Source organism: Salvelinus namaycush, chromosome 2, assembly GCF_016432855.1.
Source record: "Salvelinus namaycush isolate Seneca chromosome 2, SaNama_1.0, whole genome shotgun sequence".
Taxonomy (NCBI): Eukaryota; Metazoa; Chordata; class Actinopteri; order Salmoniformes; family Salmonidae; genus Salvelinus; species Salvelinus namaycush.
Genome location: NC_052308.1, coordinates 8,238,148 through 8,254,673, shown reverse-complemented (window position 1 = coordinate 8,254,673; position 16,526 = coordinate 8,238,148). Strand labels below are relative to the sequence as shown.

The window sequence follows — 16,526 nt, the reverse complement described above, 5'->3', positions numbered from 1 at the left end:
CCTCGCACAACTCACATGACCAACAGGCATGGGAACAATAACCGACAAGGAAAATGGGGAAGAGAGGGCACATATATAACATACTAATCAGGTGAAATGGGAACCAGGTGTGCGTAATCAGACAAGACAGACCGGGGTTGGTGGTAATGATCAGTTCAGTGAAGCCTAGAAGGACGGTGATGTTGACCTCCAGAACTGGTGAACAGAATGAGCAGGAGTACCTGGGATCCATGACAGTAGCTTCCGGGTATGCTGGAATAAGGACCCGAGCTACAGCAATCGGCTAGTACCTGTTCTGAATTGCGTGTTCATGTGAATGGGCGTATTGGAAGATACCATGTCAGTAGTGATGGGGTTGTGTATATGTATTATATATTGTGCTATATTGTATTATATTATGATAAACCGATTGCAACGGTTCAATGAAGATAATTCATGATATGTTTAGCTGAGTGGAAAGTGTACGCTTGTTTATAATTGCTTAATTAATTAATGAGTTTGTGCTGATGGGAGGGGCTTCCCCTACAAAAGGGGGGACCGTTTTTATTGAGCTGTTGATGGGGCAGCACTGTTTAGCTGTCCCCATAATGTATACTTTTGTGGCAGCACTGTTTTCTTTTGCAATCATTATGTAAATACACACCCTTGTACAGAAGTGCTTTTAATATATGCTTGAGTTTCAGTTAAGGTTTTTCAATTTAGCCTTCTGGCCTACACTACGTGACACACTGTAATAATGATGTTTGCCACATAACACACAATAGACTCAGTGCAAAAGAAAAGACACAACTCATACCAAGCGCAGATCTCGCGCAGCTTGCAAGATTCTGGAGCATAGGCACAACATCTGTCTGGTAGTTAACCGACACTGGTGGATGAATGGTGGTGTATGTGCATGAGACAATAAAACTTAAACTTATAGACCCCTTTCTGTGTTTGCAAACATTGCCACACGATGCTCGCAAGTTGGTCACAGAACACGGGGGAGTTGTCAGAACGCCAGCAAAAAAAGCCTCCATTTACATGTTTCTCATGAGTCCATTTCACACTACTTTTGGATTATAATTGGATTTTAAGGCTTATACAGTATGCATGTCCTGCTTAATAAAATGTTTGTGTCATCATCGCAAATCAACTGCATTATACTTAAAAAAACACTTTAACCAGTAAAATATCTCTTTGGCTACCTTTTGCTACAGCCTTTGTCAATGAGCATTAGTATTATAGCTAACAACTGCTGAATCCAAAATAGTTATTTTGCAAAGATCACAACCAAATATAATCTTAATGACTGTTCAAGCAATAATCAAAACATAATTATAAGTGTATGAGAACCCAAAATGTTATTTTGTTAAGAAGTAATAAAAACGTAAATCTAGGTTATGTTGAATAGGTGCAGATGACGATGGCTTTCTTACTGCTGCCAAGAGTCCGCACAATCTGTGCATGACGTCAAGTGTGTTGTGTACTGGAAAAGGGCCTGAAAGGGGGCAGGTAGCCTAGCGGTTAGGACCGTTGGGCCAGTAAGTGAGAGGTCGCTGGCTTGAATCCCCAAGCTGACTAGGTGAAAAATCTGTTGAGGTGCCCTTGAGCAAAGCACTTGACCTTAATTTAACCTGTAAGTCGCTCTGGGTAAGAGGGTCTGCTAAATGACAAATGACTTAAATACCATTTGATTCAAATATGAACAGATTGATACATCTGTATAACGAATTGAAAGACAATTATACAAAATATCACTCTTAATTACCAATATTATATGGAATCCCCATATTAACTCAATGAATAGGCTTAAACTCATTTCCAAATGCAAGATATGTAGCCTATGTAGATCACTCTTCACTTTACTTATTTATATATATAAAGACGCTTTCACAAAAGTTAGTGATATGTGTTTGTCTTGTCATGTTCATTTCATGCTTTGCAATGTTTTAACAACTAGAATAAATAGAAAGACACATTGCATGTAAGCACATAGAAAACTAAGAGTGTAACATTTTAACTAAAGAAAAAGGGCATATGAGCCTCCACACACACACACAACTCCTAGTCTATTTGAAGACTATATGATAGGTCAATACATAAGTTTCTGTTGCCAGCTGCTGCCAATCAATCATCTGGGTGAACTCTTCACTCTGGAAAACAAACCAATGGTACAGAATTAATATTCTACTACACATAGTATCACACACTAGGACTTCCATGATGTAGAACTGACGTACATAGATCAAAGACCCCCCCCAAAGGTCAAGATATGCTACTTCATTATATCCTGTGGCCACAGGATGAAATTCACTAAACAGAAAATGAATAATTGATAATTGTTGTCTATGAATCAATTATTGGAACAGTATAGTCACAAAGACCCTCCGCCTCAGACCTGGTGTTTGAAAATAATTACAGATTGTTCCTGTAATGAAAAAAAGCATTTTATTATGATGGGACTGTGAGATACTACCTCTGACTGTGAGCTTGGTGGAGCACTCTGCCCTGCCCAAGGGACTGTCTGCGATGACACTGTAGTCGCCGCTGTCCTTGGGTCCGATCTTCAATATGAGCATTGTGCACACCCCACACACGTTGGTGATAAGGTAGTTGGTGTTGGTGTTGAGGCTGACGTTGTTGTGGTACCATGTGACATGGGGTTTTGGATCCCCTCGTACAGCACAGCTCATGTAGCACTCGTAGCCTGGTGGAGCGGTGCGGATTTTCAATCGGAGTAAAAATGATGGTGGACACTGGAGGTCCAAGCCCTTTACATCTGGCATGTCCAGTATGAACTTATCTGAGTTACAGGAGAAAAGAGAGAAAGATTACCTCGCAACTAATACTGTTTTGTTTACAGGCAACATTTCAAACTTACAGTATTCTCTGTGATGTGGCCTATGCTAAAAGTTTTACGGTTCAATGATCTTTCATTCAACAAATGCAAGGAGGCTAGTTGCTGTCGCCACAAACCTTTTCTCCTTATGGTTCCCCACGTAGGGGACACAGCAGGTTCTGAGAGGCCCATGTCATTCTTAGCAAACACCCTGAAGTTATACTCTCTGCCGGGTAGAATGTTGATAACTGTGAACTTATGGTTGAAGAGGCTGTCAGCGACCATCCTCCAGGTGCGCTTGACAGAGTCACGTTTGTACACAATGTAGTGCAGCCTGTCATCCTTCTTCTCGTCTGGGGAGGGAGTCCAGGTCACAGTCACTGTTCCAGGAACATTCTGTTCCAACTCCACCGGGCCAGGAGGCTTGGGATCATCTGGAACCAGGTCAGAAAGACATCGTCATCTGATTGAAAGCTGAACTTACCTCCAGTAACTGCATTAATACTGGCATTAAAAACTTCACTTACGATTCTGTTTCTCATCTACCAATGCCATAAGATTATAGTTGAAATTATAAAAAACATATAGGCAAAATGATTAACATTCACCTGTGACTCTGATCTCGACACTGAAGGTCTCCTGACCGACCATGTTCTTGACAATGATGGTAAAGATGCCCGTGTCAGAGCGCTCTGACGTGGGGATCAGAAGCTGTGAACCTCTGTCAGAGTTGGTGATGGTGACACGTTTGGACACAGGAACACAGTCTTTCAACCAATAGATATCTGGCAAAGGAGAGGCCTGTGGACCATGTGAAACCATGTAAACACAGAGAACTTGGTGACACAAGCAGGATACTGCAGTAGGATACAGTCTATTTTGTCGGCTGAAAGCTGCATTTTCTTCCCTTTACCTTAAAGTTGATGTTGAACCGTACAGTATTCCCCTTTCTCACAACCATGAAGCTCTTCATTTTCCCTGTAAATTGTGGCCTCACTTGCAGGGTAAAGAAAATTCAAGTATCGGTCAGATTATATTTTTTATTGATTACCAAATTACATTTCAGGGATACAGTCGACTTATATACGATATTCACTATTGAACATCACAATAGTGATTTAAATTAGATGCTATTCCTTACCAGGAGGAGGCATGGCGATGATGTAATTATCAAAGCCTTGGGGCTCGCCCTCGCCTCCATCGTTTGTGGCGATCACTCTCACCCAGTACATTCCCATTGCCTTCAGGCCAATCACATTGAAGGAGGTGGAGATGATGGGGTTGATGTTACAGCGAGTCCACTCTGGGCTCTCATTTGGTCTGATCTCCACAAAGTAGCCTTTGGCCTCATCCTCCACCCCTTCCACCTCCTTTGGTTTAGTCCAAGCCAGAGAAAACGTGGTGTAACTGGAATCTGTTAGCTTTAGGTCTATGACTTTACCAGGGGGTTCTGGAATTACAGCAATGTGATACAATAGTTATTATTTTAGTTGACATGTGCAATATTACGTTGGAACCAGCCTGATCATTGCGTTCACTATTCTATTTCAGAGTGAAGACAACGATCAGGCTGGTTCTGCCAGGCTATTGGTGTAACTGAAACTTCTAATATTTCAAAAACATAAATGGTTTTGATGATCATGACTTACTCTTGGGATCTCTGGCAAAGACTATAACAGAGGGAGGACTGGGCTCGCCGACACCAGAGATGTTAATAGCTGACACTCGAAATTCATAAGCTGCTCCCTCAATAACATCTTTCAATGCAAACGTTGTGTCTGAAAGAAAATAAAAAAGTTCAGAGTATCATTATGCCAGAGCATACTTACAAAGTCTTACACATAAAAGTAAAGTGTGATAATCTCGGTTGCAAGTTATATATTTTTACGAAAGGTTCTTGTTGTACACTTCCAGGTAAATTAACACATTTGTAGATATATTTCCTTGAGCCATTGCCTATGAGGAGGCCGCACCTTTGATAGGCCCATCTAGGTTCACAGTGCTCCAAAAGTTGCTTCCCTTCTTGCGTCTCTCAAGGTTGTAACCCCAAATTTCAGTTCCTCCAGTGTTGATAGGGGGAGACCAAGCCAGGTTGATGCAGTCCTTGAAGGCACTGACCACTTTGGGTGCCGAAGGGGATCCTGGGTAACCTGAGAGAATAACTTGTTATTCTGCTTTCCATTACCATGCATATAGTGCCAAATCAAATCACAGTGGATAATTCTTCCTAGAAATGACAGAAGCTGTATGTAAAGTCGGTATAACAAAAATATGTTCTGTGTAGAATAAGAGAACGATCCATCTGGATGTAATGTCAGGCAGAACACTTTCTTCATGTAAAAATACTGATTTGCTTAGTTTAGATAAAAATAATAGGACTTCACAAACAACAAAAACAAAATGCACACTGAATGTATAAAACATTAGGAACACCTGCTCTTTCCATGACATAGACTGACCAGGTGAATCCAGGTGAAAACAATGATACCTTATTAATGTCACCTGTGAAATTAACTTCAGTCAGTGTAGATGAAGGGGTGGAGACAGGTTAAAGAAAGATTTTTAAGCCTTGACACAATTGAGACATGGATTGTGTATGTATTAAGATGGCACCGACGGAGAAGGGCAATATCTCACGCTTTCCAACCCAACTTGGCTATTTAGTGACTTGTATCGTGTTTATCTTAAAACATTTTTTTACAGAAAGTTCATACTATTATCATGTAACCGCCAAGCACTTCTGGACATCAGATCAACAGTTACTACCTTTGATTTCGACTTCAAATACGACTTTAACGCAGGAGAAGAGGTGGGGCCCTGGTGTAATTGAGGCGAAGAGTAAACCAAATGTTGCTCCCCTCCATTTTATTGGCAAATGTCCATTCACTCGAGAATAAGATTATTTAGAGATTTTCCTACCATAGAGACTTGAAAACCTGCAACATTATATGTCTTACTGAAATGTGGAGGATGATGACGCTATGCACGTAGTACTTTTTTCATAAATAACAACTGGTATGCTTCTTCAAGTGTGAAGAAAATGTCAAGCTTTTGCTCACCTGATATAGAATACCTCATGGTAAGCTGCAGACCCTTGTATCTACCAAGAGAGTTCTCATCGGTAATTATCACGGCTGTCTGCATTCCTTCACAAGCCAACACAACTCTGACACTCAACAAACTGTATGGGACAATAGACAAACAAGAAACCGCTCACCCAGAGGCACAATATCTGGTGGATAGAGACTTTAACGCGGGGAGATGTAAAACCGCCATACCTCACTTCTACCAATACGTGTCCTGCGCCACTAGGGGTGATAAAACTCTAGACCACTTTTATTCTACCCACAGAAACTTATACAAGGCCCTCCCTCGTCCTTCCTTTGGCAAATCTGACCGTGACTCTATTGTTCTGCTTCCTGTTTTCAAACAAAAGCTGAAACAGGAAGTACCAGTGATGCGCTCAATACGGAAGTGGTCGGACAAAGCAGACTCAAGGTTACAAGACTGTTTTGCAAGTACAGACTGGGATATATTCCGGGATTCAACAGATAACATTAAGGAGTTTAACACAACAGTCCCCACAGTGACTATAAGAGCATACCCCAACCAAAAACCACAGATTACAGGTAACATCCATGCTGGGCTAAAGGCTAGAGCTACCGCTTACAATGAACGGGACATGGACATGGACTAATACAAGAAATCCCTCTACGACCTCCGATGAGACATCAAACATGCAAAAGGACAATAGTAAGGTGGAATCCTATTACACCGGCTACAATGCTTGTCGTATGTGGCAGGGCTTGCAGACGATAACGGATTACAAAGGGAAATCCAGCGAGCTGCCCAGTGATGCAGAACTCACAAACGAGCTAAATACCTTTTATGCTCGCTTCGAGGAATAGAACATTGTGCCTTGCGGGAAAGCCCTTTCCGAATAACTGTGTGATCTCGCTCGCCGTGGTTGATGTGAGCAAAACGTTTTTAAGGTTAACAATCACAAGGCCGCCAGACGGAATACCAGGGCACGTTCCCAAAGCATGCGCAGGCCAGCTGGCAGGTGTCTTCACAGACATTTTCAATCTCTCCTTGTCCACAATCTGTAATCCCAACATATTTCAAGCTAACTACCATTGTCCCTGTTCCCAAGAGCTCCAAGGTAACATGTCTAAATGACTATCGCCCTGTAGCACTCACAACTGTAAATATGAAATGCTTTGAAGGGCTGGTCATGACACACATCACCATCATCATCCCAGACACCCTAGACCCACTCCAATTTGCATACCGCCCCGACAGATCCACAGATGATGCATTCTCAATTGCACTTCACACTGCCCTCTTTCACCTGGACAATACGGGAAATAACTATGTGAAGATGCTGTTCAACACCATTGTCCCCTCCAAGCTCATCACCAATCTAAGGACCCTGGGACTGAACCCCTCCCTCTACAACTGGATCATGGACTTCCTAACGGATCGGCCCCAGGTGGTGAGGGTAGGCAACATCACCTCCGCCATGCTGACCCTCAACATGGAAGCCCTTCAGGGGTGTGTGCTGAGTCCTGTACTCCCAGTGCACCCACGATTGCAATGCCGCGTACGACTCTAACACCATCATCAAGTTTGCTGACGACACTACAGTGGTAGGCCTGATCAACGACAGCGATGAGTCAGCCTACAGAGAGGAGGTCAGAGATGTAGTAGTGTGGTGCCAGGACAACAACCTCTCCCTCACCATCAGTAAGACCAAGGAGCTGATCATGGACTATAGGAGAAAGAGGGTAAAGCACACCCCCATCTACATCAAGGGGGCTGTTGTGGAGCGGGTCGAGAGCTTTAAGTACCTTGGTGTCCACATCACTAAGGACTTAACATGGTCCACACACACCTGGATGCCTAGTCACTTTACCATTCCTTCATGTACATATCTACCTCAAGTACCTCGTACCTCTGCACATTGATCTGGTACTGGTACTCCCTGTATATAGCTTCATTTTAGTGTTTTTTGTTTTATTCCTCGTGTTAATTACTATTTTATTTTGTATTAATATTTTTGAAACTCTGCATCATTGGGAAAGGTTCGTAAGCAAGTATTACACTAAAGTCTACACCAGTTGTGTTCGGCGCATGTGATAAATACAATTTTATTTTATTTGGTAGTAGGTGCCAGGCGCACCGGTTAGAGTGTATCAAGAACTGCACCACTGCTGGTTTTTTCATGCTCAACAGTTTCCCGTGTATCAAGAATGGTCCACCACCCGGAGGTCATCCAGCCAGCATTGGAGTCAACATGGGCCAGCATCCCTGTGGAACGCTTTCGACACCTTGTAGAGTCCATGGCCTGATTGAGGCTGTTCTGAGGGCAAAAGGGGGTGCATCTCAATATTAGGAAGGTGTTCCTAATGTTTTGTACACTCAGTGCAGATCTCGTCAGTGTACAAAACATTATTTAATTTGATCAACATATGTGTAACGCTCTGGGTGTCGGGGGGTGTGAAGTCAAGCGCAGGAACAACAGACAGTTCAATTTTGGTGCTTTTAATGCACAACTGGCAAACCACGTCCACACGAATAAACACTGGGTGCAACAAACAAAATGTCCCCTACACGGAGGACAAAAAACCCCAGTCCAAAATACAATTTATGAACGAAACCAACCAACGTTCATCTACTCCCGAATCCAACATACAGCTGAACAATCCCGCACAAAGAACCGTACGGGCTGGCTGACTAATAAAGCCCCACTAATTATAAATCACCTCAACACAGGTGTACCAAATAAACACATAAGGAGGGGGAGGAAAAAGAGTCAGTGGCAGCTAGTAGGCCGGTGACGACGACCGCCGAGCCCCGCCCGAACGGGAAGGGGAGTCACCCTCGGTCGGAGTCGTGACAGTACCCCCCCTCTGACGCGCGGCTCCCGCAGCGCGCCGACACCGGCCTCGAGGTCGACCCGGAGGGCGAGGCGCAGGGCGATCCGGATGGAGGCGATGGAAATCCCTCAACATTGACGGATCCAAAATGTCCCCCACCGGTACCCAGCACCTCTCCTCCGGACCGTACCCCTCCCAGTCCACGAGGTACTGCAGGCCCCTCACCCGGCGTCTCGAGTCCAGGATGGCCCGTATCGTATACGCCGGGGACCCCTCGATGTCCAGAGGGGGAGGAGGGACCTCCGGCACCTCACCGTCCTGCAGGGGACCAGCTACCACCGGCCTGAGGAGAGACACATGAAACGAGGGGTTAATACGATAATAGGAAGGGAGTTGTAATCGATAACACACCTCGTTTATTCTCCTCAGGACTTTGAAGGGCCCTACACACTGCGGACCCAGCTTCCGGCAGGGCAAGCGGAGGGGCAGGTTTCGGGTCGAGAGCCAGACCCTGTCCCCCGGTACAAACACGGGGGCCTCACTGCGGTGGCGGTCAGCGCTCCTCTTCTGCCTTCTCCCAGCTTGTTGGAGGGACTCCTGGACGGCCCTCCAGGTCTCCTTAGAGCGCTGTACCCATTCCTCCACCGCAGGAGCCTCGGTCTGGCTCGAATGCCATGGTGCCAGGACCGGCTGGTACCCCAACACGCACTGAAAGGGGGATACGTTAGTAGAGGAGTGGCATAGTGAGTTCTGGGCCATCTCGGCCCAAGGAATGTATCTCGCCCACTCCCCTGGCCGGTCCTGGCAATACGACCGCAGAAACCTACCCACCTCCTGGTTCACTCTCTCCACCTGCCCATTACTCTCGGGGTGATACCCGGAAGTCAGGCTGACCGAGACCCCCAGACGCTCCATGAACGCCCTCCATACTCGGGACGTGAACTGGGGGCCCCGATCAGAAACGATGTCCTCCGGCACCCCGTAGTGCCGGAAGACGTGGGTGAATAAGGCCTCCGCAGTCTGTAGGGCTGTAGGGATACCGGGCAACGGGAGGAGACGGCAGGACTTAGAAAACCGATCCGCAATCACCAGAACCGTAGTGTTTCCCTGAGACGGGGGAAGATCGGTCAGGAAATCTACGGACAGATGAGACCATGGCCGTTGTGGAACGGGGAGGGGTTGCAACTTCCCTCTAGGAAGGTGCCTAGGAGCCTTACTCTGGGCGCATACCGAACAGGAGGAGACATAAAACCTAACGTCCCGAGCTAAGGTAGGCCACCAATACCTCCCCCGAAGGCTCCCCACTGTCCTCGCCACCCCAGGGTGTCCCGAGGAGGGTAGGACGTGAGCCCACCGAATCAGTTGGTCCCGAACACCAAGCGGCACGTACTTCCGCCCCGCCGGACACTGAGGAGGCGCGGGTTCCGCCCGTAGCGCCCGCTCGATGTCCGAGTCCACCTCCCATACCACTGGCGCTATCAGCCTCGAGGCGGGAAGGATAGGAGTGGGTTCGGTGGACCTATCCTCCGTGTCGTAAAGGCGGGACAGTGCGTCAGCCTTTACGTTTTGGGAGCCTGGTCTATAGGATAAGGTAAACCGGAACCGGGTGAAGAACATGGCCCACCTTGCCTGACGTGGGTTCAGTCTCCTAGCTGCCCGAATATACTCCAGATTCTGGTGGTCGGTCCAGATGAGAAAGGGGTGCTTAGCCCCCTCAAGCCAGTGTCTCCACACCTTCAGAGCCCTGACCACCGCTAACAACTCCCGATCCCCCACATCATAGTTACGCTCCGCTGGGCTGAGCTTCCTAGAGAAGAAAGCGCAGGGGCGGAGTTTTGGTGGCGTACCCGAGCGCTGTGATGCCTCGGACGCGTCCACCTCCACTATGAATGCTAAAGAGGGGTCCGGATGCGCCAACACGGGCGCATCCATGAACAGAACCTTCAACCTGTTGAAAGCTCCGTCCGCCGCTGCTGACCACCGCAACCGCACCGGGCCCCCCTTTAGCAGTGAGGTAATGGGAGCCGCTACCTGGCCAAAACCCCGGATAAATCTCCGGTAGTAGTTGGCAAAACCCAAAAACCGCTGCACCTCCTTTACCGTGGTCGGAGTCGGCCAATTACGCACGGCCTTAATGCGGTCACTCTCCACCACCACCCCCGAGGTGGAAATGCGATAACCCAGGAAGGAGACGGCTCGTTTGGAGAACACACACTTCTCAGCCTTGACGTATAGGTCATGCTCCAGCAGTCTGCCAAGCACCTTGCGTACCAGAGATACATGCGCGGCGTGAGTAGCTGAGTAGATCAGAATGTCATCGATATACACAACCACCCCCTGCACGTGCAGGTCCCTGAGAATCTCGTCTACAAAGGATTGAAAAACGGCTGGAGCATTCTTTAACCCATACGGCATGACGCAGTACTCATAGTGGCCCGATGTGGTACTAAATGCGGTTTTCCACTCGTCTCCTTTCCGAATACGCACCAGACTGTACGCGCTCCTGAGGTCCAGTTTTGTAAAGAACTGCGCTCCGTGAAATGATTCCACCGCCGAAGCGATGAGAGGTAGTGGGTAACTAAACCCCACTGTGATGGCATTTAGACCTCTATAATCAATACACGGACGCAAACCTCCCCCCTTTTTCTTCACAAAAAAGAAACTCGAGGAGACGGGTGAGATGGAGGGCCGAATGTACCCCTGTCCCAGAGACTCCGTGACATATGTCTCCATAGCCAACGTCTCCTCTTGGGACAAGGGGTACACGTGACTCTTGGGAAGCGCAGCGTTTACCTGGAGATCTATCGCACAATCCCTTCCCGGTCGATGGGGTGGTAATTTCGTTGCTTTCTTTTTACAGAAAGCGATTGCCAAATCGGCATACTCGGGGAGAATGCACACCGGGGAAACCTGGTCTGGACACTCCACCGACGTAGCACCGATGGAAACTCCCAGACACCTTCCAGAACACTCCTCTGACCACCCCTGGAGAACCCCCTGTCTCCACGAAATACTGGGATTGTGCCGGGCCAGCCAGGGAATTCCCAGCACCACTGGAAACGCAGGCGAATCAATAATATAGAGACTGATCTGTTCCCTATGATTCCCCTGCGTCACCATGTCCAGTGGAACTGTGGCCTCCCTGACCACCCCTGACCCTAATGGCCGGCTATCTAGGGAGTGCACGGGAAAGGGAGAATCTATCGGCACAAGCGGAATGCCCAACTTACGGGCGAGTCCGCGATCCATAAAGTTCCCAGCTGCACCTGAATCGACTAGCGCCCTATGCTGGGAAGAGGGAAAAAATTTAAGGAAAAAAATCAAGACAAACATGTGACCAACAGGGGGTTCTGGGTGAGTCTGGTGCTGACTCACCTGGGGTGATCGAGAAGTGTTCCGCCTGCCATCTCGACTCCCAGACGGGACCCCCCAGCACCGATCGGCCGTGTGTCCTCTCCGACCACAGCTGGTGCAGGGGGGGCCTCCTCCTCCGATACCCCTAGGCGCGGTCCCTCCCAACTCCATCGGGATGGGAGCCGGGGTGCTGGGTGGTGGAACGCACAGGACCCTCTCCGAACGCCCGCGGGTAGCCAGCAGATTGTCCAGTCGGATAGACATGTCAATTAGCTCATCAAGGGAAAGAGCGGTGTCCCGACACGCTAGCTCCCTGCGGACGTCCTCCCGGAGACTACACCGATAGTGATCAATAAGGGCCCTGTCGTTCCACCCTGATCCCGCGGCCAAGGTCCGGAACTCCAGCGCGTAATCCTGTGCGCTCCTCTTCTCCTGCCTGAGGTGGAATAGTCTTTCACCCGCCGCTCGGCCCTCTGGGGGGTGGTCAAACACGGCACGAAAACGGCGGGTAAACTCTGGGTAGTGCTCCTTCGCTGAGTCTGGGCCATTCCAGACTGCGTTTGCCCACTCCAGAGCACGACCCGTTAGGCAGGAGACGAGGACACTCACCCTCTCCGCTCCCGAGGGAGTGGGGCTAACGGTGGCCAGGTATAGTTCCAGTTGGAGTAAGAACCCCTGGCACCCCGCCGCCGATCCATCATAATCCCTCGGGAGCGTAAGACGGAGCGCGCTGGAGCCGGGGGATGGAGAGTCCTGAGGAGGGGAAACCGAAGGTGGAGAGAGGAACCCACTCCTCTCCCATCGGTCCATTCTCTCCATCATTTGGTCCATGGCTGATCCGATCCGATGGAGGACGGTGGTGTGGTGGAGAACCCGTTCCTCCATCGAGGGGAGAGGGTTGGTTGCTGCTCCTGCTGACTCCATTTCTGCGGTGCGGGATTCTGTAACGCTCTGGGTGTCGGGGGGTGTGAAGTCAAGCGCAGGAACAACAGACAGTTCAATTTTGGTGCTTTTAATGCACAACTGGCAAACCACGTCCACACGAATAAACACTGGGTGCAACAAACAAAATGTCCCCTACACGGAGGACAAAAAACCCCAGTCCAAAATACAATTTATGAACGAAACCAACCAACGTTCATCTACTCCCGAATCCAACATACAGCTGAACAATCCCGCACAAAGAACCGTACGGGCTGGCTGACTAATAAAGCCCCACTAATTATAAATCACCTCAACACAGGTGTACCAAATAAACACATAAGGAGGGGGAGGAAAAAGAGTCAGTGGCAGCTAGTAGGCCGGTGACGACGACCGCCGAGCCCCGCCCGAACGGGAAGGGGAGTCACCCTCGGTCGGAGTCGTGACAATATGTTTTCCAAATTCTGTCAAATATTTTAGATTTTTGTTTAACTTTATAATATACCAAATCTGTAACTAGATAGGTCAGTCCTCCAAATAGTTATTGAGGGTGAATATGAGGCTTTCCAATCTTTACATGTTTTGCAGCAATTAGACGTCGATTACACAACTTTCTCTAATATTGATCACCTATATTTACATTTCCCAACAGACATAACGCGGATGGATGGATATAAATTCCTAGACATAATGAAATGATAGCACATGCAGTATCCCAAAAGGGTGTCAGTTATCACAGGACCACAGCATATGTAATAGGGTTCCTTTGTGCTGTTTGCGTCTCCAACAGAGATATGACATTTCTGGGTGCAATACATGCATTCTGGCAGGAGTGTAGTAAGTCCTATGATTATCTTAAATTGCGGTAGGTCATGTCTTAGGTTGTTGGAGCAGGTATGAGCATTTTCACATAGCTGTGACCAATTGTTCTCCTCATTTTCTTCTTAAAGATCTGTTTCACATTTGTTCCTTTTAGCTTCTGAACCATTAGGTAGAGTTTCAATCAACCTTTGATATAACTTGGCAATCAACTTCTTTGGCTAAGCAGCTTCTTTCAGTATTTTTTTCTATGCTAGATTCCTTAGGTTCATCCAGATTCTGTTGAAGCGATTCAATATAATTTTGGATTGTCTTTTTTCTTCAACGCCTTGGAACCGAAGTAGTGAATATATTGTAAATCATAAGGTATTATATTTATAGCGTTGATACTCCTCCCTGCACAAGTATAGCCAGCTGTCCATTGTTTAAGGGAAGGCAGTTGTGCAGTCCAGTAATACATATTCATATGAGGTAGTCCAAGACCACCAGCTTTATAGGGTAATTGTAAAACAGTCAATTTGACTCTTGAGATCTTTCCATTCCAAATAAAGTTGGAGAGCCGGCAGTTTATTTTATTAAAAAAGTTGGATGGAATTGAAATGGGCAGGGTCTGGAATAAATACATCAACCTTGGTAAAATATTCATTTTGATTATGTTGACCCAACTTAACACAGAGATAGGGACAGATCTCAATCTCTGAACATGAATAGATAGGTTTGAATTCAAAGGAGAGTAATTGATTTCATAGGCCCCCTCCAGATTGCATAGAATCAGTACACCAAGGTATTTCATGTGTCTTTGTCCATTTCCACTTAAATTTACTTTCTAAGCTTGAGAAATTATGATTCACAATTCACTTTGAATCCTTATACAGCATTATGTATCCATCAATAGTAAAATAAATGACAGCGAATGTTCAGGTTCAGTTAAATAAAGTAAAATGTAATCTGCATACAATGAGATTGCATGTTTATCTCCACCAATCTCTATGCCCCGGATTGAGCCATGAGTTGTAATTATGATTCTAGGGTTTATGTGGCTAAAGAAAATAGACATCAGGCATCCCTGTCTTGTCCCTCTTGATAACTGAATGATTGAGAGATCTGTCCTAAACTATATGGATTTTTAACAATACTTACACAATATGCCAGCCTGGATGTCCTCTGTCTCCAACACATCACTGACTCCCTCCTCATTCCTGGCTCTGATGTGGTAACAGTATCTTTTCCCAGGCTTTACATTAGTATCCCTGTATTTAAGGGGGTCATTTGGGAGCTCCCCTACATTTGTCCATGTTTTGCTTCCCCCCACTTGCTGGCGCTCCAAAATGTAGTGTTTGACTGGACAGCCACCGTCATCCTTTGGGGGTTTCCATTTGAATTCAATGGCGGTTAGAGAAGTTTCCACAATTTCCACAGGTCTTTGTGGCGGTGTGGGTTTGTCTGTTGGGAGAAAACTATGAAAATTAAAATGTTGCCTAACAACAGAATGAGATGTTAGTGATAGTCCACAAAAGTCTTCAAGTGAAAAGTATGTGATCATTGAGGAATTTTGTTAAATTCTTCCGAATCAGACTTGCCAGAAATCTAATTTCATATCCTGCTTCCTAACTCACCAAGAACAATCAGTCTGGATGTGGCTTCCAATGTACCAAAGTCATTTTTGATATTGATTTTGACCTCTCCACAGTTCCTCCTTTGACAATTTGTAATACACAAGCTGGCTTTTATGTCAGTCTGTTCTATCTTGACATTGGGGCCTTCCAGAAGTTCCTCATCCTCCTTGATCCACTTGATCTTCATTGGGTCACCACCCGAAAAGGCCAATTTCCACTCAGCCGTTTCACATGCTCTCACAATGACCGGCTTAGAGAATTCTCTCAGAGAATCCATGTTGAATGTTGGTGGGTCTTAAATATGAAAGAAAATAAAGTTCTCTAATCAAGGGAACAACAGCCTTACTGAAGCTTTTCATAACGCTGGATGTCACCCACATACTGTAACTGTCCATTCTTACTCTGCACAGTGAGTGATCCCTCACATATACGACCATCCACCTCAAAGCGATAGACTCCTGAATCGTCTTTTTTACAGTTATCAATGACCAACTTGTGACAGGCTCCTTCTTTGATGATTTTCACCCTGTCATCAGGAGGTACCTGATTACAGAAAGAGAATATATTTAAATCTATTAGGGGAAAACAGACTCTTGTTTCTCAATCAGCTATAACAGAATCTTTGCCAATGGGTACTTTTTCACTTTGATGACGGTTTTGACAGGGTGAATAAAGGTTTTATTTATACCATTATGAGGTGGTGGATTTCCTAGTCCAACATTAATACACCTGATCCAATGAATTAACTAATCATCAAGCTATTGTTCTGAATCAAATATTATCGGGCTAGAGCAAAAGGTTGCTGAATACTTTATTTGTGTTAATGATGAATACTGCACTCACCTGAAATCCGTCTTTATACCAGACCCCCTTACAGTTTGGACTGCTCAGTTTGCAGGACAGCTCTGCTGGTGTGCAGATTTTAACTTGGACATCAGCCACTCCCAAAATGAATTGAACAGCTGGATCTATAAATAAGTAAAGACTTGTCACGCAAAAAAAAATTGTCACGCACAAAGACTGTGTGTATATATAGTCACTATTGTCATTGTACAACATTATCATAATGACTATGGATGAACAAGTTATAGAATATATATTTACTCTGTCTTAAAA

General features: G+C 46.3%; 1 protein-coding gene across 1 annotated transcript in view; it reads right to left on the bottom strand.

Annotated features, from left to right (window-relative positions):
* Window positions 1-2,454: 2,454 nt before the first annotated feature.
* The window catches only part of LOC120020305 (immunoglobulin-like and fibronectin type III domain-containing protein 1), a 37,380-nt gene continuing 23,308 nt past the window's right edge, over window positions 2,455-16,526 (bottom strand). Inside the window, 11 exon segments of the mRNA XM_038963877.1 lie at window positions 2,455-2,501; window positions 2,504-2,785; window positions 2,959-3,255; window positions 3,430-3,622; window positions 3,735-3,817; window positions 4,471-4,599; window positions 4,795-4,971; window positions 14,935-15,237; window positions 15,411-15,704; window positions 15,812-15,953; window positions 16,254-16,318. Of these exon segments, the coding sequence (XP_038819805.1) occupies window positions 2,455-2,501; window positions 2,504-2,785; window positions 2,959-3,255; window positions 3,430-3,622; window positions 3,735-3,817; window positions 4,471-4,599; window positions 4,795-4,971; window positions 14,935-15,237; window positions 15,411-15,704; window positions 15,812-15,953; window positions 16,254-16,318 (2,012 nt within the window).